The following is a 25,042-nucleotide window of genomic DNA, read 5'->3' as shown; positions in this document are numbered from 1 at the left end:
TTTGTTCGTAAGTTCAAAATTACTTTTCCACTTTAAACAGTACAGTAATGAACGAAATGTCTTTGATACTGTACATGTGTGATATATCTTTAAAAACTTTCTGCCATAAAATCAAACTTTATCTTTATGAGATCTCTCGTAGAACTTTTACCAACACAAAATAAAAGGTGGTCAAATTTAAAATATCGTAAAACTGTATTTCTAAAGCTATACTACTTTTTACCAGACGAGGGCAGTCTTCTATCTTTTTTAGTTTCTTGAAACATGTTTAAAAGTGAAAAGAGTTAATAAAGTATTCAGTAAAGAATACTGAATACAAGTCTTACAAAAGGCAATGTTAGCTCAATTTATTCATGATCCCCGTGCCAGTGCACTTCATGAACTTTAGTTAATGACATTGAAGGTACTTTGTACTTGGCATAGTTCAAAGTCAAGTTGTTAGAATGTTTATAGTTAAGTATCTACAATCTGATACTGATGCACACACAACTGAATCTATATTGAATATAAATAACTATTTATGCAACAGAACCTGTACTGCCATGCACATTTAAGCAGAATGCAAATTACATTGATACAATTAATTATGTGTGCCAGGAAATCATTTTCAGATCTTGGAAAAGAATAATGGGAAACTTTTTACAAAAAGTATGATTTGTTCACATTAGTAAATGCATCAGCAGAAATGAACTAACAATAAGCAATACAGTTTTTTTAGCATTTATTAATTTCTATTAATCTAATGTTAATGACAATGCAATTATTTATGTTAGTTCATTGTGCATTAAATAATGTTACAGTTAAGTTTGATAAATGCTGATAATAACATGCATTAATTAACACTGTAGCAGTATTTGTTATGTAGGTCAAGTTATGTTATAACCTTACTGTAAAGTGTTGCCAGAATAAAAAAAACATAGTGCTGCATGTCCAGGAAAAGGGAACAACCTTGAGGACTGAAATGTTCCTTGTTTCCCATGATGCCTCCCAATGTGTAACATGGGCGCTGAAACCAGAAGGCACTGCCATCACAACAACCTTTTATAGCTCGTGGGAACTGGCTCAGTATGAGGGTCCCTTTAAGAACAATAGACATTTATTGTGAACATGAATGAAAAAGCACAAGCTATTTTTCTAAAACATTGAAACAATGATTTAAGATTATGAAAATAAAGACTGTGGAGTTTAAAAAAGTGAATTGTCAATGTGCCCGGCCGAGGAGCGCAGACAATTGAGCATCTATTTAAATAAGGCATACTGATGTTTTATATGGTCTAATGTCTGCTGCTATTTATTCGAGGTGACATGATTTTCTACATGCATGTATAAAACTAACCAGACAATATTACATAGAAATAGACAGTGACAATATATAAAATCATATAAACATTTCTCATATATTAATTTTATGAAAAATAAAAATACCATTACTGTAGAAATAATATCAAGAGTATATTCTAAAAGTTTTACAAAAAATACAATAGTTGGCCCTTTTAAAACCACGGAGATCATATATGTACATCATAAAAACAATCTAGGTCATTTGTAATGCCTGAGAATTATGGGTAAAAATACAATTAATACAGTATATAATGTACAAAACTAGCCTATATGTTATATACTAGTTATTGCACTTGTCTTCTGAAAATAAAACCCTAAAACTAGCCTATAGCCTAAGTCACTGTTGATTCTTCTGATGTCAGCAGATTTTCTCACACATGATTCATCTGAGAGATGCCATCTAATTTCTGCAATATCATGGATTTTAGTACACTGTATCTGTGAAATGACAAACAACAACACAGTTCAGATTATAATGAATACAAATTTATGCTTGTATTGTCCATTGATTGGAAATTGGAAAATCTTTATTTTATAAAAAAAAATTGTGCCACTTGGGGAATGTAAGTATTTACTTTCTAGTCAGTTTTAAAATCTCTCTCTCTTCCTCCTCTTTCAATTTCTTAATGAAACTGTCCAAAACAGGCATTTCAAATTTGATATACTGTGCAACCTGAAAGACAAGAAAGTGTGTTAACCCTTAAAATACCGTATAGATATTTTAACCACAGTTTAAAATCAAATAAACGATTAATTTAAATATGAGAAAATGCGGAATAGGAAATAGAGAAGCCAACATGCTCATTTAGAGCATAATTTTAATAATAAAGCAAACAAATTCTGCAACAGATATATTTGTACGATTGTTAGACTTCTTGATAAGCTACATATGCCTAAAATTAGACTTGAAACTGTATGTAGCATCTTAAACTGCAATTTCATTTATATATGAGCAACTGAATGTAAGTTTGCCTGGGGAAGCATGCAAATTTTAAACTTTGAAATGCATAGATATACTCACATCGTACGTAATCTCTTCACCAAGGTCCTTTTCCATAATAAATATTCTGGCGATTTTTTCACATGGACCATGCAGCAGACGAGATACCAGAGGGTATTCTGTTTCTTTTAGTTTTGCTCTCTCTAATAAAATTAAAAATCTCTTGTAAGGTAAATTTACTTTTGTTTAAAGTAAACTTTGGAATAAAAAATATTACCTCCTGATTCATGGACTAGGTAGAGACCAAATTCATCCGCAGTATTATCTACCTGTACAAGTACAGAGCAGTGTAATAATGAACAGTAGGTTGCTGTATCATCAAAACTAAATAAGGCAAAACTTACCCGAAACTTATGAAGAAGTAAGTTAAGAACTTGCTGTGTTGTCATAGTGCTGTTCACTCGAACATTAGTCACTGATCCATACGATGGAGTAAAAACAGATGTCTATATAAAAAAATGTAAAAAAAAAAGATGAATTTCAACAATAATCAGCTGTAGATATCTGAAACAAGTGACAAAAATGTAGCCTATAATAAAATAATTGTAATGCCTGCAACATATAAAAAACACACAATGTAATATAACATACTGTATAAAGCATATATCATTATATAACATGAGATCTTTGTAAACCGCACTTATAACATTTCTGTTTAATATTTATTTAGCATTTTTTCACAATAACTTTAAATCAAAGCACACTCTGTTATCATTTACATTTAAGCTCTGTATAAAAATAAATAAGAGACCAAACTATTTAGTCATACTTGAAAATAACAAAATTTTCCTTTCATGTTTTACACAGTTTTTGGCCAGCAAAAATGCTAGATACTTCTGTCAAGAGATCATTACAGCCCAGCTCACATATATATGACCTTTGAAGACCATTTATGAGAGGGGCAGGTGACAAGCAACGCCTGTACAGGAAAGAACTGCCTCTCAACACCTGCATCCATCTCATAACACTTAAGTACAACATAAACACTTGGACAACAGACACTTCCCTTACAGATGCTGCTGTGGCACTTTCTGAAAGCATCAGGCCCTTTGCCAGGCACAAGACGTGCTATCTTTCATTAAGCACTATTGTACTATTTTCCTACAGTAAAGCCCTGAGTGTGGAAGAGGTCCAACTCTTTTCTGGCTTCCTACTGAGATCATGCACTGCTCTTCTCTGAGGCAAAGGTTTATAGATAGTTACACCTTAAATGAACTAGGGTTATTTGTGCTTATATAGCATAAATGCTTTCTATAATGTAAATAATCTTTAAACAGTTAAATTTGTTAAAAATCAGGTCCAGCTTTTCACCTTGTGGTTGTAGAAATGTCCATTGATGGAGAAACGATGTCTTTTAATCTGCTGTGAATCTGCAGAGTTGTGAATTTTAGATCTTCTTTGGATGTTTACAAAACTTGCGTCACTTCTTGTCCTCAGCAGTTGAGGGACATCCTCCTCAGCATCATATCCATCCATACCTGCTGCTGAAAAGCAGAGACCTGAAGTAAATTACAGTACCTACAGTACTAGACAACGATAGGTCTGTTAGGGATTCAGTTGGTGCATTATGGGTTAATGTTGTTTGGCAGCCCATTGAATACCAAAGGAGTTGCGTCACTAGCATCCATCTTTACATCATCTATATGGGCAGTTATTTCAGTCATGCATGACTAAAGTCCTATCTACTTGAATGGGGAAAGACAGATCTCTCTAAAGTCGTGTGGTAAAATCATAATTAAACAACCTATTTCTGACCAACAATTAAATCTCACATCAACCATACCACAACTTTTGCTTCTTAAGCTCAAAATGCGCTAAAAAACACCTTTTCTTAAGATATTTTTAGGTACTGCACATATGCTGAGGATGGCAAGCGCCTCATGTGACTCTGTATCATGTCTGTATCATGGTTGCAAGAGCGGCCATACTAAGCGCTGCATTGTCTCTCATAGAAATAGAAATGCTCAATTTTGTTATATCCAGTATGGTGATACTGACATACTAATACAAATATAGGCTACTCTAAATCGCTTTGAATAACACATTTATGCATTTGGATATATATTAAACACAGATAATGATGATCTAAAAATATCTAATTCATTTCCAAGCTGCTAAAAACACAATGTCTAAACACAGTTAGTGAGGAAGCAGCTATTTATGTATCATTACACTAATGGTGACTAATGGTGACCCTGTCTTTAAAAACACAGTTAAAGTAATTTTTGTGATTTACTGTTTTTTTACTGAGTGAAATCAAATCTCAAAATGAGATTATGAGACTTTAGCCTGGATTTTCATATACAGGGTTTTTTTCATATACATGGATTTCATATACAGGATCACAATTATAAGATCATTTGGGGAAATTACATCTAATAATGCATTTGGTCCAAAAGCTTACGGCATAATTAAAAAAGCATGCAACTTTAAAAAGGTGTTTTTAGGCCACCAAAGACATAATATTTTTATCCATCAGACTATGTAACTTTGTGATGGTTTCTGTGGTAAATCTGAATCTTATTCATACTCACTCGGTATGGATGTGGCACAGATTTTGTTGTTGTTAGGCTCTGAAGAAAACTGCAATGGATTGCTCTGCTCATTATTTTCATTCCTGTTAAGCAAAAAAAGTAAATCAAAAAAATGATGCTAATTCATTATAACGTCAAAAAAGTTGCAAACAATAATTAATCTTTAACAACACATGTTTTCGGATTTATTAATTTGGCTGTAAATTTTTTTTATCTTTAGTTAATTCAACTTTATTTTGATAATTTACTGCAACTAAGAAGGTTTAAATTAATTGTAAAATTAAATTAAATGAATGAACATGTTGGTGCAACAAGGAATTTTTACAGTGCATGTTATTATGATCATAATCTGATTATGTTAAAAGCCTTTAAATCTTTTTGATCATAGTATAAAACAAAGGGTCATAAGGGGTTTGAACATGATGCTTAGATCTGATTATAATGTCCATGATACATGAGTGCACGTGAGACTACAAAGAGGCCCAGACATCTAATTTAACCAGATCCTCTTTTGGTATAAAGAGCAAAACAACACAACATTAGCTTTCACCTAGTTAACATGTGTTAGGAAATTACATCAACAGAAAACACACAACAATGACTATGAGTCATTATCAGCACTTACAGCATTACAGCTGTGAAAGAAAACAACAAATACAAATGCTTGTTTGGGAATTGTTTTTACTTTCACTCATTCACTTTTGGGAGACACTTTTATCCTGATTGACTTACAGTATGTTATAATAAATTCATTTTCTCAAGAATTTTCACAAGATTTTGCATTGTTAAGGCAATCATCTTCCAGTGAGCTACAGGAACACATTTTTGAAATAATGCTTAAGTTATCTGTCACTTTAAACCTTTTAAAACATCTGAGCATAAATAGATAAGTTTAAGCTAACATTTGCGTTTAACAATTTATTTCTTATTAAAATCAAGACATATTTGGACAGTTGGACAATAGCTGTACTAGACCTTTTCACCTAGCTTCTCTATATGTATTGTGCAGCAGACCTAACCTGTTCCATATCATCTACAAAACATCTGCAAAAACGTTCCACACCCATAACAAAAACTGACCTATGCTTTGAGGTGTCTATGAGACTGAATTCATGAGAGAAACAGATTGAGTTTTGCCCCAATGAAGGAGAAAGACACCAGTTGGGTGTGGTGGTGTGTAGCAAAGATCCAGACTGTTCCACCCACCTGCTGGACTCGGAGCTCTCTGACCTCCACGCTTCTGTGCAGTCATAGTAAAAACGCTCGTTGTCATCCTGCATCTGAAGTCTGATTGGCCTCCTCAGGCCCCAGGAGATGTTGAGTAAACCCTCTACGATCAGCTCACCCTCTTCCTGCATCGATACAAGAAATAATAATAATCATCATTAACTCTTTTGTCAGATGGAGGAAATCCTGCTGGCTCACGTCTGAGCTTTGTTTCAAGTGTACGTGCTAAACAAGCAGTTGCAAAGCCCAGATATACAATTGAAGGCAGTGAAGTTATGGAAAGTGACTTTGGAGGCAGGACAATAATAGCAAATGTACGAAAGTCTTGATCGGTAATGCGGATTTTATCAATCGAGTCTCATTCAAATGAAAAGTAAAGTTAATTTACAAATGCACTCTTGACAAACATTACAATATATATTAGTCTACACTCTCAGGATAAAAGGTACAAGAAGGTACAAAAGTTGTCACTGGGGCTTTACCTTTTCAAAATGTACACCTTTGTACTTAAAAGGTACATAGTGGTATATCTAAAAGGTACACATTGGTACCTTAGAGGCACATACTGGTATCTCAAAGTCACGTATCTGTACCGAAATGTAGCTTTTGAATATTTACTAAAGATACTAAAGATGCATAATAAAACAAAATGCTGAGGTATTTTCAACCCAATATTGAGTCAAAATTGTACGAACTCAACCACTGGGTTGTAATTTAACCTATGCTGGGTTGTGCTGGTTGTTTTAACCCATTGTTTGGGTCCAATAGAAACATTTTTCTGGGTTCAAACTCAACTGCTGGGTTTGAACTTTTTTTTGACCCAACGCTGGGTTGACCCATCATTTTTTAGAGAGTGGCTATGTGTGGGGACGGATGGAGAGATCTACTGCCACGTGCACTTAAGCACAGCCTAATCCTATCAGGAACTAAGTCAACCAACAAAGTAGATAAGTCGTTTCCGTTCTCATGCAAAGACCAATATCAACAGAGCCAAATATACCACTCTGAGATTTAACCATAAGATTGAAGACAACGGCTTAAAAATAGCTGATTGAAGCATTTTTTTTTCTGTTTTCCTTGCAATGGGGTCACAGCCTTCTATTTATGTACGTAAAAGTTTTAAAGTTTTGGTTTTATCTCTACTTTTAGCTAAAGTGTACTATACAATCTTTAAAAAAGTACAATGCCATAGAAGAACAATTCTTGCTATAAAGAACCTTTAAAATCTGAAGAACCTTATTGTTTTACAAAAGGTTCTTTGTAGTCAAATAAAGTTTGACTAAATAAATAGTCATAAAAAATCTGACAGAATGGTTTTTATTGGGGAGACACATTTTTTTCTATAGCAATGCTGTAAAGAACCTTTTGTAACACAATTATTTTTAAGAGAGTTTGTGCATCTAGGGTAAAAGAAATTCACATTTGATCTGAATTCTCCACGTATCACTTTATGAAAACCACGACCAGGGCCAGTCAATTTCAGCCCTGGAGTTTATGACTATATTCAAATAATATAATTAAATCCTCAGTAGCCTTCTCTGCAGCCTTGCAATTCATTGTAATTTTTAAATATATCATTTCCAATTTACACTGAAAAAAAAATGATTCATTCAATTTACACATTTTTTTAAGGTAAGTGGTTGCAATCAATTTATTTAAGCTACATTTAAACAAAAAAGATTAGTAAAGTAAAATACAATAAAAAACTTTTGTTTAAATGTAGCTTAAATAAATTGATTGCAACTAATTACCTTTAAAAAATTGAGTAAATTGAATGAATCATTTTTTTTCAGTGTAGTGCAAATACAGTAGCCTAAACAATAATGATTTTTAGCATAATTGTGCAGGCCTACAATAAGGTATTTTAATATAATTCATTTAAACTTATTCAAAAACTACTGAAAGGGAACAAAGTGTTTGTGCTTCCCCCTATATTTCTATTTAAAAAAATTGGTGGGTCCGGAGATTACCTGTTAGGTTGATAAAGTTTGGAAACCCCTGATATACAATACACTAGCAAGACTTATCAAATATGCAGGGAAAACAAATGGAAATATAAAAATCCTTATCTTAATATTTTAGTACTTACATATATATACAAATATATAATGGACTTTCAAAATTTTATTTTCCTTGAGAAAACACCATACCGGTATTCATATTAAACTTAGTTTTTACTAATAAACTGTTGAGTTTTGCATCAAATAGTTTTTTTGTTACACTTGCAATAGACATTCATCGATGATTCATTGTTATGAAAAATTACGATTGGTAGACCCTTTACCTTTTAGAGGCCGTGTGTATCACGTTACGCATCCAGACGCGTGGCAAGCATACTCAAATATAGACACATCTGAAACAATATTTGTGTTCACAGGTGAGCGCTTTGAAAACCAGAAGAAAACCACACGTCCTGTGTTAAAATTTTGAAACCCCGCAAATTAAGTGAATGGGGCTGGATAAGTGCTGGCAGCCTAGGGACAGCAACCTAAAAAATAAAAACCGTCCCACCGGGATTTCTCCTGGTCCTCCCTATGGCCAATCTGGGCCTGACTACGACCATATATCCAGCTTATCAACCCAAAGGACAACGAAGACATTTGCTTAGTTGCAATGCATTAACTCTGTGAACTCACAAAAAATAATTTTAACTTTTTAATTCGATCCAACCTCACAGTGGCGTCCGCTGCCTCCTCGAAAAAGATAAATGTTTGAGGTGTCGTGTGTGGTTTGTCATGGCAAAATTTGTGTTCAATGCATCATGGGAACCTACGTGCATCACATATCATGTCAAAATACGTGCCTGCTGCATACGCGTTGAAAGGGTTCATGATAAAAGAGACGCACGTGTCTCGCAAGACACTCACTTAGCAGTAAAATCTGCCTACAAATGAGATTAAGCGATTATCTAGCAAACGTGAGCATCTCTTTAATCATAAACCCTTTCGACGGGAATGCACCAGGCATGGATTTTGACATCACACGTGATACACATAAACCTTTTGTAAAAGTATGACGGATGGAACATGACAATCCACACACATGACGATGTTTTCACGAGGTTCGCATTCGTGCCTCCTCAGAAAAGAAGTCATAAGCCACCACTTCAACCTCATCACAAACAGAGATTGCAAAATACAAAATACCATCCCTGGTAAATAATCATTTACCACAGTCAAAAAGCAATGCATGAGGTCAGAATAGCGGCCCACCAGACTTTTCCCCAATGGATCTCTGAGGACCTGCTCTTTAATAAAAACTATGACCAAGATAAAACCCATAATGTTGTTGGCAGCTGTTGTAATTCAGAGTGAGTTTCATAGTGTCATAGGTGAAGAAATAAGCTCTCCCAGGCCCTCATTGTTAAAGCAATGTAAACATTCAGGGCAGCTGCAGCAAGGTCCCATTGGTTTGCTTCCTCCCTACATTCTGCTCAGCACACACACACTTCCTGCCAGGCATGCAAGGTCAGATCACAGCTAAATTTAGTGCTATTAGCCTTGGCTTACAATCCCATTCTGCTGTGGCTATATAAAAGACGCTGAGCTGCATGTGGACCAGACCGAACTAGAGTAAACCTCAACAGAAGAGCCAACACTCAATTCTTCCTACAGGCTTTCATAACAGGTACATTTATTGATGTTTTAATCTTTCAACTTTAATACACATGTTTTCACATTCACGCACATTTGGAAATAACTAACAACTCTCCCTTTATGATCCAGGATGAAACCCAAAAGATTACTGCTCTCTGTGGCACCTCTACCCACAATAACAGAAACGCATGAGGACATCTCGCAGTCCCTGGATGAATATGTCAACTCCTTTAAAGAGCTCGCCCAGCCTGGCTGTGGACCACTGAGGGTAAACAGGACTCAGAGACCTCGTCTCTTTAGTAAGACCTTGGGCAAGCACGCTGGCTCTGCTTCTTCGCCACGCAGTGCTTCCCGGGCCCTGCAGCCCCGTCGCGGTTCCCTTGGACTGGATGAGATCACGCTAAGGTTTAGCAGCCAGAAGGACTATGGTGCTAAAGACCCACTGGACTGGTTGTTTGCACAGACCCAGTTACAGTCACATAGTGAGGATTTGTGCAGGACAGAGAAAGCACCTGCTGCTTTGTGGTTACTGTAGGAGCTTGACAGATAGCACTGACGCTCACTGTGATGGCTCAGTGCTATGAAGGATCTCATGAACTGAATTTGTTTAATTTATTGTCTGAACAGGATTTTTTTACATTTTGTGTTTACATCGTGTCATGTTTGTCTCTTTTATTATTGTTTTGTTGAATAAATTCCTGAATATGTTTGTTTAAATTTTGTATTTTAAACTGTCAAACTTTCTTTAGCAGTTTATCTATACATCCGTCCATCCATCAACAACAGCGTGCAAAAGCTGTTATTATCATCTAGGTTAACTATAGGCCTGATGTAGCCCAGCTATGAATTTGTTTACATTTGGTTGCAAGATGTATTATACTTCAGCAAGAAAGCAAAGTCAACAGTGGTTACAGGATGCTTGTTTTCATTTTTGGGCTATGGTTAGATGTCTATTTGATTTTCACTATAACAACCCACATTTTACCTTGTTTTAGCCTAGATGTCTGGGTTATGTTTAGATCTCAAAAATGCAAAATTGCTTGCTGGGATCCATCCGTTTATCTATCTGGCTGTCTGTCTGCCTGTCTGTCTAGGGTATGAAACAAAATAAATAAATAACAAAAGGTTTAATATATTATAGCCAATACATGGGAAAATATCATTGCACATCACAACACTAAGTCACCATGACAATTATATAGATATATATTAGCTTGTGAATACAAATACCTTTGCTGTCATCAAAGCTGAAAGCCAAAGTTTCAGTTTCAGTATCTTGATTCTGACTGTTTTACCTCCCAACATGAAATGCGATTTAAACAAGACTTGATGCTAAACACAATGGTCATTTTCTGGTGGTTTAAAAAGCTGGTGTTCCCTATGAAAGAGATGAACTCAAAGCTACAGCGACATCTGTTGGCAGTACAGAGTTTAAACGCGCTTCTGACGCACTATCAAACAGCAGAGGGCGACAAATGATCGTTCAGATTCTGACCTAAAAACATGGGATGTATTGATTATATAACAAACATCCGTGTAAAAAATACAGCAAATGAATTACATTAAAGTAGTTACTGGTTATCATTTCTGCATATTCACACAAGATGAATAAATGCTGTCAAACGTTTGACTGTGACCACTAAACACCCTTATGGAAATTAACCATCGTTTTATTGTGGTAAAAGTGTAGTAACCATGTTTTTTTGGTGTACTGAATACTATCAGCAAACCCATGGTTTTACTACACTAACCATGGTTAAACTATGTTTTTTTTAACCATGATTGTCAAAATCATGGTTATTTGGTGGTTACCATGGTTTTACTACAGTAACCATGTTTTTTGTTCGTTTTAACTGTCAAAACCATGGTTATTTGGTGGTTACCATGGTTTTACTACAGCAGGGGTTCTCAAAGTTTACATTCAAAGGTCCAAATCTGAATTCCCATAATTTTCATAGGTCCGGAAAAACTTTATGTAAATCATTTGTTTATATAACAAATCAACACAAATAGTTTGGGAAAAACATAAGTGTATTTTGCATTTAAAGTAAATAAAAAAAATAAACACATGAAATATGCCAAAAGTAATCAGGTGCAAAATACAGAGCAACCTAATTAGAGAAATGGCACAGTTTGTTCTCCATCATATACATAAACCATGGCAAAAAAAGTGTGGTTGGTAGGCAGAGACTGACCAAAATTAGGGGTGCACCTATAGACCAATTTAGAGTAGACGTCACAGTTACGTCACTGCAAGCTGCGCGCGCAATGCGGTTGCAGAAAAACAGTGAAAATGAATTAGACACGAGTGAAAAGAGCAAGATAACTCACTGGAAAATGTCCGGTTGTGCTGTTAAGTGTCAGAATAAGAATGCCAAAAAAAGATGGCTTTCATTTTTATAGAATATCATCGTCGAAGACATCATTTGAAGATAAACGTAGGTGTTTATGATTACAATAAGCCCTTAAACGAACAGAATGGAGCAAGGAAATCATCTGGAAATCTTTTAATAATTAGAATAGAAAATAAGTAGAGAAGATGTCCGGTGTTCTGTCGAAGTCTGTTCCCTCCATGTGTTTCTTATAGCGTTTTTATCATGTTACAATTATAATTTATTAAGGAAGAAATAATAGAAAACAGGAAAATTATGAAATATTTAATAAACGCTATTATATATATAATACATGATAGTATTGCTTTTACATGTACTTTAGCGATTCAGACTGTAAAAATATTTGATTTAGCAAAAAAGAACAATACATATACATTACATACATGCATATAGCCAAGCCATTTAAACTTTCTATCTATCTAAAAAAATAAACACAACGTGATTAAAACGCTATAATAAACACTGCACTAAAGGGAAACATAAAGGAATCAGACTTCGACAGAACACCGGATCCATAAAAATCACGGTTTAATGCTAAAACACTTCACAACCCTACTGCGGAGCAGTCACTTTCTGCAACCAGTTTGGCTCCGCCCACAAAAAACGTCATCTCTGTTTGCAAACACGAAATTGGTCTATAAATTGGCTGATGATTCTTGCTATGCTTCTCAATGAATTACGGTGAAATGCCGCTACATCCAAAAGCCAGGGGGCGCTCTCGGGCAGAAACTTAATATGTGCTGCAGACGAAGAACCAGACACACGGAGCTCCAGGAAATGGCTTAAGGATATATTTATATTACTGTTCTTCAAACCTTTTCAGGTATTTTCATGATAATAAAGAATATGTTTAAGATTATGTTTGACGAGTGGTGCTTTTTTAAAAGCATGTTTTAAACGACTCAAACCAACAGTGATTTCAGATTGATAAGGACTTAATGATCAAAAGCCGTAGTACATGAAGTAGCTGTGCATAATATCTGGGTGTGATGGCTACAGCGTCACACAGGACATTTTTAAATAACTCGTTTTATTTTATGACCAGGAATACTCTTAAATCTAAAAAGAAAAAAAAACTAAACGAATGGTTTACAAGTTTAATATGCATTTGTAAAATAGCAAATGCACACATTTAATCAATCACATAGAAATTAATGCACTTGTAATATGAAGTGGACGCGGGTCCGGATCAAGTTGCCGTCGGGTCCGGACTTTGAGAACCCCTGTACTACAGTAACCATGTTTTTTGGTTTTAACTGTCAAAACAATGGTTATGTGGTGGTTACCATGGTTTTACTACAGTAACCATGGTTTTTTGGTTTTAACTGTCAAAACCATGGTTATTTGATGGTTACCATGGTTTTACTACAGTAACCATGGTTTTTTGGTTTTAACTGTCAAAACAATGGTTATGTGGTGGTTACCATGGTTTTACTACAGTAACCATGTTTTTTGGTTTTAACTGTCAAAACAATGGTCATGTGGTGGTTACCATGGTTTTACTACAGTAACCATGTTTTTTTGGTTTTAACTGTCAAAACAATGGTAATGTGGTGGTTACCATGGTTTTACTACAGTAACCATGGTTTTTTGGTTTTAACTGTCAAAACCATGGTTATTTGATGGTTACCATGGTTTTACTACAGTAACCATGGTTTTTTGGTTTTAACTGTCAAAACAATGGTTATGTGGTGGTTACCATGGTCTTACTACAGTAACCATGTTTTTGTTGTCGTTTTAACTGTCAAAAGTATGGTTATTTGGTGGTTACCATGGTTTTACTAAACTAACCATGGTTTTTTGGTTTTAACTGTCAAAACCATGTTAATTTGGTTTTAACTGTCAAAACCATGGTAATTTGGTGGTTACCATGGTTTTATTACAGTAACCATGGTTTTTTGGTTTAAATGGCAAAACCATGGTTATTTGGTTATAATAGTTTTACTACGGTAGCCATGTTTTTTTAACTGTAATAAAACCATTGTTTTATTAAGGGCAGTCAGAAGCAATGTGAGTGAAAATAACTAAAATTACAACAACTAAATTGATTTCTATCATAACCACCAGGTAAAGCTGTTTTCTATAAAGACTAGCCAAGACTGTTTATAGTAGAAGTGTATTCTCTCATGCAGGTTTAACAAGATCTAAACACAACAAACATTGCTACAACGAACACTGAATGCCAAAAAATATCTGAATGCCAAAACAGACAGCTGTTTATTGAACCTTAAAGATGCTCTTACAATGAACTAAAAGATAAAGCTCAAGTAATTTATTACGCAACATGACTATTTAGTTACTTAGTACAACTTACTTGGGTGGTCAAATGCATGTAATAATTGGTCACACACTGTATTTAGTGCTGTATTACAGTCTTAATACAGTAAACCATGGTCTTTCCCATTTGGCCAGCAATCTTTATCTTATGCAATGTGTCTTTTATCTTAGTCTCTCTCTCTCTCTCTCTCTCTCTCTCTCTCTCTCTCTCTCTCTCTCTCATATTACTAGCACAATACTCACAGTGTCTTACTCATTCGGTCTCACATTACACGTTTAATATTTATATTACGTAATGTTTCATTTATCTCAGGTTCTCATGCGCTCTCTCTCGCTCTCTCTCTCTCTCTCTCTCTCTCTCTCTCTCTCTCTCTCTCTCTCAAAGACCAATTATTCTGTGAAATCAGAGCAGTTCTTCTAAAGAGGTTAACTGTACAGCTGTGCATCACATGCATCTTTTCTGACTCAGAGAATGGGACCACTTTATACAAAAATATTAAATTTACATCACTTATACAGTATAAAAGCTCTTATTATTTTGTTATTTACTTAGGTTGTTTAAAACATGTATTACCCTGTTCTGTTTAACACAAGAGGAGAACATTAAAGAATTTTGACATGGCTTTTTACATATACTGTAATTATACAAAATGGGGACTGAGTTAGTCACTTACATTTGCCAAAAATCTCTTCAAAAATTGAATGAATTAAATGATAAAATAATTTTTGTCTAAACTATCATTTTAATAACATGTAACAGCTATACCATGGTGATTATAATAGAAAACAATGTTATTGTATTTATATTTAAATTAGACTTTAAGAAATTAGATTAAAAAAATAATAATGTACAGTAAGATCTGGCAATACATTATTATATAACAATCTACAAGAGTCAAGTCGCATTGTGCCATTGGGGTCTGTGGAAATTTCGGATCTACTGTATGATACTGGCTTTCCTTTAGTCACATGAGGCATCCAGAGGCATGTAAGCACTTGATACACACGCACACAGGCAGGCACACACAAACCATCGACCCTACAGGATGCACAAGATTTGCGTGATGCAAGACACCTGTTTTCTCTGAACCACTCAACCGAATTCCAGGCTACATAAATGTGACTTATTTATAAATCAAGTACTTTCTATTTCATTTATGACAATCAGATGCTGAGTTAGAAACTATTTGTTATTATTTATGTAAAGTGTCTTTTCTGTAAAAACTGTTTTAGACATTACATCTCATTGAACAGTGGAGAAAACTATTACTTTCAATATCCTATATTGACTGAGGTTAAATTATAGCCAAACTTGTTCTAAAACACATACGCCCTGGTGGGAAATTCCATTGACTTGATTGAATCTTTTATAACAATGTGTCAGAATGTGTTCTCTTTGTTGGAAAAACAAGCAAGTACTCTTATTAAAAAAAAATTAAGGTTCAAATATTCAAGATAAAATTAAACAAAATTAACAGTCTATGTCAAGTTTACTGATAGCACCAGTTTGTAAATCTTTAGTAGGCATTGTTAATAAACAATGTTGGTTTCCCATGACCTTGCAACCAGGCTCGGTATGACAACACGTCTCCACTTTCATTTAAGATAAATCCTTTATACACAAGCACGACCATACACGACAAAAAAGCCTTATGTAGTTGTCGCAGTGAGTTTAAGTCCTGCATTTCACAATGTATCTCATCATTGTATTCACAGTCAAGAGTTCAATTATACAAATGATCCCTCCAAACATCCCACTGCAGGACCCATGCTGGCTTTTTTTGGGCAGGAATAAAACTAAATTAGTATTAAATTAATCGCATACAAAATAAAAGTTAATTTTTGCATAATATGTGTGTGTGTGTGCTGTGTGTAATTATTATGTATATTTAAACACACAAACATACATACATGTATATATTTAAGAAATGTTTATGGGTATATATATTAAAAAAAGTATATATAATATAAAAATATAAATATTTTATATATATATATATATATATATATATATATATATATATATATACCCAGCATATATACATTTTGTGTCTACTATATATGTACACTGCTCCTGGAGAATGGTGTTAAAATTTTATGAAATTAAATTACTAGTTTTGCATTTAATAAATACATTGGCTTGAAATCCCTTTGACTGTACATTTTTTACAATAAATACATTAGTTATGTAGTGACAGGCATTCATTTCAGATGTATAATAATTGTTTTTCGCAAAGACTGAAGTTGTAGTAGCCGAAAATAATTTATAGTGAAATTTATAGTGTTGTAGATCATGGGTCTCCATTCCTGTTCCTGGAGAGCACCTGTCCTGCAGGTAAAGGAGGGGTAGGCAACGTCGGTCCTGGAGTGCCAACATCCTTCAAATCTTAGTTCCAACCTTGCCTACCTGTAGTTATCAGGTGACTCTTTAGACCTTGATTAGTTGTTCAGGTGTGCTTGATTAGAGACGGAGCTAAACTCTGTAAGACATCGGCACTCCAGGACCAACATTGCCTACCCCTGCTATAAAGCAGGCTCATTAGAGCTGACAACTGTGTTGCATTACCATTATGGCTAACGTTTGTTTACTGTAACAAACTGTCAGGACTGTGGCATTGTTATTTGTAGCCAATATGACTTTACAGAAATCCAGACATTCTTATATGGTTAGTAACCACAGGTGTACACTACTTAAAGCAACACTATGTAGTTTTTTTACCTTTAAATAATGTCTCTAAAATTATTTCAGTGATAGAACAACTTTTAACTGGACAAATTGTACTGTTGCTGCAACCTGAGCAGCCTCCTAGCTGCTACAAGCACACTCTGAAAGTGGCGGTGGAGGGTAGAGCACACACCCCCGCCCCTCCCCCTGCCTGCAAAAGAGTGTCTGATACCAGGCACTGTTGCACATTTCAACCACATGGGGGAGCTGTAAGTCATTTTTACATGGAAACTACATAGTGTTGCTTTAAGTATTTTTACTTTCTACATAAAAGTACATTTTCAAAGATTCGTATTTTATCATACGATAAAAAAAACATACATTCCAAAGCATGTTATCATAATTTTTACTCCACTACATTTCATAATTTCAAGTTTTTGGTTTATATTTAATATTTAAGTACATTAAACATCTAGTACATTTTTTACTTTTACTTCAGTAAAAAGGACTTTCGTATTTTTACTCAAGAAAAGTAAAAGTACTAATTTTTATGTAATTAGGTATTAAATCAATTTTAATATGCAATATAAAAGGAATACACAGTATAATTCTATACTTTAGAATGTAGTGAACATTTTTTAGTAAAGTACATTTTTTCTCAAGACAAACACTCTGATAAAGCACAGATGCTTGGAAAATGTAACTAAAATACTTAAGTAGTATACACCTCTGTTAGTAACAAAATATATTTCATATCTGAGGACAACATTTCAATCTATTGCATCCTGTTCTATTTCTGAGAAAGACAAGATAAAACTTATATTAACCTATAAATTAATTATTAACCCGTAAGCACCGAAATTCTTGATCCGTATCACAGTTTCACTTTCTGTGCAGGTTCATACCTCTCGAATCCGAAGTTGGAAACTTTTCCCCTCATGGTAACAGTTATAGGTTTTTAAAAGAGACAAAATATCTGACCTGAAAAGGAGAGAAAAACAAAAAGGCTTTAGGTTGTTTGGCATGAATGTTCAGGGTGTGTCTGTAGTGCATAGCACCAGCAGTTTTAAGGTCATGGGTAAGATAAACCTAAATTATTTTCAATGCAAATTTGCTAAGTTTCTTCAAAATAAGTGTGTACTGTATAAGAAGTGTAACTCTTACTTTGAGACAACTTTTCTCTCATTTAACCTCACATAGGTGGTTTTGTCAGGATCCATGGTAACTCACTTCACAACCAAGGTTTCAGCTAAAATAGCAAAGGTGAAAGAGAAAAAGAGAGGGGGGAATGTGATAAATAACTGTTATATCAAGTAACACAAGGGAGTATTGTCTTAAAATCTCATTAGCCTATACCAGTATTGTTACAGTGAATCTTGTTTTACAGAATCGAGGTAGTCACATGAATAAAGAAAAATCACATGGACATTGTTAAACAGTTTTTTTTAAGAACAGGTTTTGTCTAGACACGTTTCAATTGATAGGAACATTATAAATATTTTTTTATGTCTGGAGGCAACTGAGGGCAACAGTGATTGCACATTTTTTTCCTATTCACTTTTTCCACAAAGACATCAACAACATTTCTTACCGGCAAATCATTATAAAAGCTAAATGTCTAAATGATTATTAACTAGCAGTAAATAACAATAAGTGATTTAAAGCAAAATACTGCATTTAAGTCAAAAAACTAAAATGTGATTTTTGTGTTATTGTTTTTTTTTATCTTCAAACCTTCCCAAAAAGAAAGCAAAAGAAAACTAAAGGTCATTTAAACTGTATTAAACCAAAATTGAGCAAAAATTCCTGTTATCAAAGCCTATACACAAGACAATATTAGTCTACTAAGGATTCCCAAAGTGGTGGGCATATGAAAATTCCAGCCTGTGTTATCTTTGTAAAGAGCTGAAATCAGTGGGAGTACGACATAAGCCAGGAATTTCCAAAAGTGACAACAGGGAAGTCCCTGCAATAAGTATAAAAACTGCAGCGACATTGAGCACTTCACAGACACAGCCTCAACATGAAGCCGACAGCTTTTGCTTTCCTGACATTCAGCCTCAGCATATGTCTTACAGGTGAGTGTTTCAGAGTAGATTAACTATGAAACTCTCTAAAGCTATAAAACAGTTAACTGAGTGTTGTTAAGCTAGCCATGTTTGTTACTTGATTCAATCATTTTTTGAAGTTGAAGTATTGTTTTTTTAATTTGTTATTGTTAATTAAAATCTCTTATTATTTTCTTAATTCAGTAGAGAGTCAGTATATTCCAAAGACCTGCCAGTGTCCAAAGATGAGGAAACAAGTCAAGGGCCCATTTAGTGACTTCAGCGTGATCCTAAAAGGACCCACCTGCCTCAAAGATGAAATTATGTAAGTAGCTGACATCATTTCAGTTACTACAGCTCAACATTAAATTAATAATAAGTAACAAATATAGATGCATGTGTCATTTATGTTTAAATAATTTGTTATTCTTTGCATTTTTCATCAGAGTCACACTGCAGAGGAATAAAAGTCAAGTGTGCCTCAGTCCAAATGACAAACAGGGCAAGAGATTGATAATATGTTGGCAAAGGTAACAAATATCTACTAAAGCACAACATAATTATATATATATATTAATATTGTGTGATTTTTTTATTAACATTAATGTTTTCTTTCTATTTTTGATTGCAAAAGGAATGGCAAAGACAGCAAAAGATGTTTACGTAAACTACAACAGAAGAGGCCAAACAAGAGAAGGCAAATCAAATCCAAGAAGGGCTCTTAAGTGAAATAGTAGGCACATGTACATGTAAAATCTTAAAAGATCCTGGGAACAGAATGCCCTTTAAGCTTGTGCAATATGTTATGGGATTTCTGCACTTTCATATGGAGTTTTCAAGCCGAGGATAAGAAAAGGCTCTATTCAGAGGAGTGCTCAATGGATTGCATCTAATGAAGGCATGTTATAACAGGGATGGAATCGAGCAAAGACAATTATAAAGACATTTGAGCCCTGCTATGCAGGTCGAACATGCAGTTTAAAAACTTTTAATGTGTTGATTTTAAAGCATGTGTTCTGTGATCACATGAAGAAAGTGAATTTTGTAAAGTTTTAATATAAAATAGTGTAATAAATATGAAAATGTTATGTGTCTCTTAATTCTTGTTTTGAGATGTGCACAAAAATAAGATTTGCATTTCACAGTTGGATTTCAAAGCATGACAAACAAGACTTTTTTCTGAAATAACAACTAAACATTAAACAAAGTATCATATCAAATGTAATAGTGTTTCCATTGTTATTAAAAACTCGAAAACCAGAAAATTTTAAAATTATAATTTTCTATCATATAGTAAATCATATATTTGAAGAGCTCATATGCAAAACCCTAATTATGTCATGTTTTCCTTGTAAATTAGCTATTTTTTTATCAGACTCTTAATGGATATTTCTAAATGGTTTGCGCCATTATATTTTAAATCTGATTTTAAGTGAAAGTATAACAAATTTTGAGAGCATTTGGTTATTTATTTATGCATTTGGCCAATGCTTTTATTCAAAGCGACTTACAGTGCATTACAAGGCATATATTTTACCTGGGTTCAAACCCATGAAGTTTTGTGTTGCTAATGCAAGGCTCTACCACTGAGCTATACAGGAATAATATGATTATCTAATCTGTGGCGATGACAGATGTGGTGCGCCTAAGCTCCTATGAATCAAATAAATCATATTTATAGTAATTTTATTATAATAATTTTTTGCTGAATGCATATTATTCAGCTAGAAATGTTCCATGATAAATGCAATCTATATACAGCCATTTTTTTATCCTCATCAAGTAATCACAAAAATCAAAATGCCATGGAAATTCATTCATCAAAAATGTGTGAGAACCATAATTCAGTCATTCTAAACAGGAATAACAGCCACATCTAAACCTCTCATACAGAACAAAAGCTTTCCAACCGAAAATGCCATCTTGATAAGGTGAATCAACAGGTGTTGAGAAATCACTTTTCTCTCAAAGCTTTCTTGTAAACCATGTGACTGTGATCCTGCTTAATATGGCAAAGCAGGAAATGGAGAAAGGAGGGATAGTGAAGGAGAGAAAGGGAACTCCAAGCACACTCCAGTGCAGGCACATTTAAGACAGGAATTCTTATGAGCAACACAACTTATAAAAATGGATTTCAGGTTTGTGACAGCAAGTGTCAGCCTGCTGCTGTTGTCCTTCTGCTCCAATACAGGTACAGTAGTGTTAAAAGACATCTATTAGCATTTATCAGTAGTCTTTATAGTTGTCAGATAGACATTGGTTATGGAGGTGATGTGAGAAATGTCTTTATCTTTCTCAATTTGTGTTTAGATAAAGTGACTGCTGCTATATCTAATCGAGAGAAATGTCAGTGTGTTGAAGAGACCAATTCTGTGCGATGGAGAAAAGTCACAGACTTCACAATTATACAGAAAGATTCATTCTGCAACAAGATTCAAATAATGTGAGTACTGCTTAATTGCTTTGCAATGTTATTGCAATGTAGATCACAGGATGAGACCGCTACTAAAACTTTAAACTAACAGTATAATAATAAATTGATTTAAAAGTTTATGATGCGTAAGGATATTACACAATATCTCTAGGACACATCATAACCATAGCTGTTATTATTTTCGCTTTGGAAAAACGGGCATGATCTGTCACAATATACCACTGGATTTCTCATTCTCAAGAAAGAACCAAGACAAACATTGGTATATTCATATACAGCTGGATCCATGTCTAATGCGTACTTGCTTTTGAAAAACACATTAAAAATCAAACACAATTCTGACAATAGTTTGAAACTGCAATCTGTAACTCTTTTGGTTAAAACTAAACAAAAATTATGTATTGAGCAAGCTTATAATTAATGATTTATACGTTTATAAGAGGCAAAAGTTACAGATTGCAGCTCAAAACTATAATAAATAATGCTGGATAAACTATATGTATTAGTTAAGTGAGAAAAATAAATAGTTATCTCAGATTACTGTATTATACTGTATAATGTAACTAACAATGACAATGCACACATCTGAAAGTATTCTAATTTCTCCTGCAGACTCCAGCTGTCAAATAAACAATCTTGTTTAAATCCAGATTCCAAGCCAGGGAAAAGATTACAACAATGCTGGAGAAGGTACGTTAACATTGACAGATCATTTAATACAATGAAATACTGCCACAGTCTGGCTAAAGAAAATGCTACAACCAAAAATAGTCAACTCACTTTATTCCCAGGGTTCTGGACAATTCAGAATATAATACAGATATGTTTGAAATGTTATCAACAAAATTATTTACTTTATTTGTATTGAATAATAGTTGCATTTAATTTTATTTTAATTAAAATGTAAGAAAATTCTGCATCGTGTCATTCCAATTTATATTCTAATTTAAGTCTCTTGGGTAAAGGCCCATATATATATATATATATATATATATTGTTTGAAAACACACAGTAATAAGTTTAACATACTGTTATAAGGATTGTTACATGTAGCATTAACAGATTTATATTGATTCTAGGAGTTGCAGTTGCTTTTAAAGACGCTTAAATCTGTTCTCGAGTGAATCTTTACTGCTTCAGTTGTGTTCATTAATAATTTGAGCTGATTTAGCATTGTGAAGCTGTAGGTCATTACACGAAGTGTTTTTGCTTATTTACAGTAATTAAAACTTGTCACTTTTTGGTTGTACAGGATTAAATTCAACCCACAGAAGAAGAAGATCTGTCTAACGCTCAAGAGCAAAACTGGACCAAAGAAGCGAATAAAGCATTAGATTATTTTCCATTGTATAAAGGCTATTTGCTTGTCCTTTAAAGGGACACTGCATTTTTTTTTTTTGAAAATGTGCTCATTTTTCCAGCTCCCCTAGAGTTAAACATTTGATTTTTACAGTTTTGGAATCCATTCAGCTGATCTCTGGGTCTGGTGGTAGCACTTTTAGCATAGCTTAGCATAATCCATTGAATCTGATTAGACCATTTAGCATCGTGCTGAAACATAACCAAATAGTTTCGATGTTTTTCCTACTTAAAACTTGACTCTTCTGTAGTTACATCGTGTACTTAGACCGACGGAAAATTAAAAGTCGCAATTTTCTCATTTTTAATGATATTACACAGTGCCCGAAAATAGTCCCCTGCTATTGAAAGTTACCAAGGGGACTATTTGCGGACACTGCTTAATATCATTGAGCCTGCTACAGCAATGGTACGGATTATTATGCCAAAATGAGAGTATAGTTTCTAGCCATATCGGCCTAGAAAATCGCAACTTTCAATTTTCTGTCGGTCTTAGTACACGATGTAACTACAAAACAGTCAAGTTTTAAATAGGAAAAATATCTAAACTCTCTGGTTATTTTTGGGCGTGATGCTAAATGGTCTAATCAGATTCAATGGATTATGCTAAGCTATGCTAACCAGACCCGGAGACCGACTGAATGAATTCCAAAACGGTAAAAATCAAATGTTTAACTCTAGGCTGAAAAATTAGCATATTTTCAAAAAAAGAGGAGTGTTCCTTTAACATGTACATAACTTATTCATACTAGTATATAATCTGCCTATAAGTATTTGTTTTTCTACACCTGTTTTTCAATAAAACCCTATAAAAGCTTACATTTTTGGACAGTCTTTCTGTATTGGATGTCATATGCATACTGGAAATAACATTAAACAACGCAAAACTAATAGAAAGCAAGCAAGAGATCGAATCAATGTGGGTGATCCATCTTGTAATGTGACAGGAGAAACCAGCTTCAACCATAATGAAATGAAGCAATCAGCTAAAAGCCAAAGATCCTCCTATTCAGCAGAGGAAATATTTGAATATTCTAAGAACTGACCCCACCTTTGTCTATGACCGTTCTCATGAATTATTAAATCTGTCTTAGTGGTCTATTTACAGGAAAAGCCCATGGGTTTTAAGAAAAATACACATTATGGCCTATTCTGCATCCACCAGGAAGAATTAGGCTACAGTAAAACAACACAAGACATAAAAACGAGTTTTGTTTAGTGATGCTCTCCAACTGCGTTAACCTACCCTTTAACCTCTCTTTAAGCCCAATCAATGAATAAAACCAAGCTGTGACTCTTACGTTACATTTTCATATATTAAGTGCACCAAGTAAACTATTTAGCCAAAGACAAGTTCCACAGATTTGCAAGGCAGGAAATAAGTCTTATCCATCATGTATATCACCATTCTGGCACACATCTGATGCAGAGATAAACACATAATGAACAGCTTGGACAGGTTTACTCAAGTCTAGTATATGTTTTGACAGCTGTACAGAAATACCATACACATACCTGGAATCAGTCGCCTTTTAAAATACCTGAGCCACAGTCAAGTGCTCACCTGCAGAACCATCCAGAGATTACACCGCAAAATAAACTATAACACGATCTCTTTTATTTTTATACACCGCAACATAATTTACCTATTTCTTAAGTTTTTCTTACCATTTCATGAAATGTCGTTTCTTTGTAAAATGCGCTCGCTGTTTTGTAAGACGTCTTATCTCGCAATCCACTCTTCCCACTTCAGCGGCTTCCTCAGGGAATAGATAGATACGGTCAAAATATTTCAGTCGTTCTGAAGACTGACGGCTGTACTATCCAATCATCAACAGCTCTATCAGTGACGAACCAATCATAGACGCCTGTGGGCGGGCGTCTTCTGTGGTTGCCCAGGGTAACGCTGGGAGCCGTTCACAGCAGCATGATTATCATGTCTGTGTGATAATTACCTTGAGTCTGATGATAACCAGTCGATTTCCTTTTTTTCTTTCTTTCATTTTCTCTTTCTTTCGCTTGTTTGTTTTCTTTCAGCCAATTTATTCATGCTAAGAAATGCAAAATGCACTCTTTTTTCTTTCTAATACAATGTATAATGTTCATGCGGAGGAATCCAAAAATACTATATAGTTTAGCTTACTGGTTTGAGCTTTGTTACAGTTTGG

At 34.2% G+C, this 25,042-nt stretch overlaps 3 protein-coding genes across 11 annotated transcripts; 2 read left to right on the top strand and 1 right to left on the bottom strand.

Annotated features, from left to right (window-relative positions):
• Positions 1-800: 800 nt before the first annotated feature.
• On the bottom strand, positions 801-24,811 carry rassf4a (Ras association domain family member 4a). Of its 8 annotated transcripts, none has more exons than XM_065296553.2 (11): positions 24,543-24,809; positions 24,390-24,438; positions 18,198-18,282; positions 17,939-18,014; positions 6,082-6,227; positions 4,876-4,958; positions 3,653-3,825; positions 2,559-2,787; positions 2,363-2,484; positions 1,917-2,014; positions 801-1,779 (listed from the first exon to the last, which is right to left on the bottom strand). In XM_065296553.2, the coding sequence occupies exons 3-11, from the start codon at positions 18,251-18,253 to the stop codon at positions 1,713-1,715; spliced, it is 1,050 nt and encodes a 349-aa protein (XP_065152625.1). In that variant the 5' UTR covers positions 18,254-18,282; positions 24,390-24,438; positions 24,543-24,809; the 3' UTR covers positions 801-1,712. The 8 variants fall into 8 exon arrangements, with proteins under 8 accessions (XP_065152625.1, XP_065152630.1, XP_065152629.1 ...); XM_065296558.1 differs by lacking the exon at positions 24,390-24,438 and having other exon boundaries at positions 2,559-2,610; positions 2,686-2,787; positions 3,653-3,819; positions 24,543-24,808; XM_065296557.2 differs by lacking the exon at positions 24,390-24,438 and having other exon boundaries at positions 2,559-2,610; positions 2,686-2,787; positions 24,543-24,806.
• Positions 18,647-20,192, top strand: cxcl-c13b (CXC chemokine 13b). Of its 2 annotated transcripts, XM_065296564.2 has the most exons (5): positions 18,782-18,799; positions 18,937-19,111; positions 19,286-19,406; positions 19,528-19,611; positions 19,716-20,192. In XM_065296564.2, exons 2-5 carry the CDS (start codon positions 19,057-19,059, stop codon positions 19,804-19,806), a joined length of 351 nt encoding a protein of 116 aa, XP_065152636.1. In that variant the 5' UTR covers positions 18,782-18,799; positions 18,937-19,056; the 3' UTR covers positions 19,807-20,192. The 2 variants fall into 2 exon arrangements, with proteins under 2 accessions (XP_065152635.1, XP_065152636.1); XM_065296563.2 differs by having other exon boundaries at positions 18,647-19,111.
• Positions 21,114-23,693, top strand: cxcl18a.1 (chemokine (C-X-C motif) ligand 18a, duplicate 1). Its single transcript, XM_065296562.1, has 4 exons — positions 21,114-21,272; positions 21,392-21,524; positions 22,128-22,205; positions 22,768-23,693. The coding sequence occupies exons 1-4, from the start codon at positions 21,209-21,211 to the stop codon at positions 22,847-22,849; spliced, it is 357 nt and encodes a 118-aa protein (XP_065152634.1). The 5' UTR covers positions 21,114-21,208; the 3' UTR covers positions 22,850-23,693.
• Positions 24,812-25,042: the final 231 nt, after the last annotated feature.

Source organism: Paramisgurnus dabryanus, chromosome 20 (assembly GCF_030506205.2).
Source record: "Paramisgurnus dabryanus chromosome 20, PD_genome_1.1, whole genome shotgun sequence".
NCBI classification, from domain to species: domain Eukaryota; kingdom Metazoa; phylum Chordata; class Actinopteri; order Cypriniformes; family Cobitidae; genus Paramisgurnus; species Paramisgurnus dabryanus.
The sequence above is the reverse complement of the archived record's forward strand: the minus strand, read 5'-3'. Positions and strand labels throughout refer to the sequence as shown.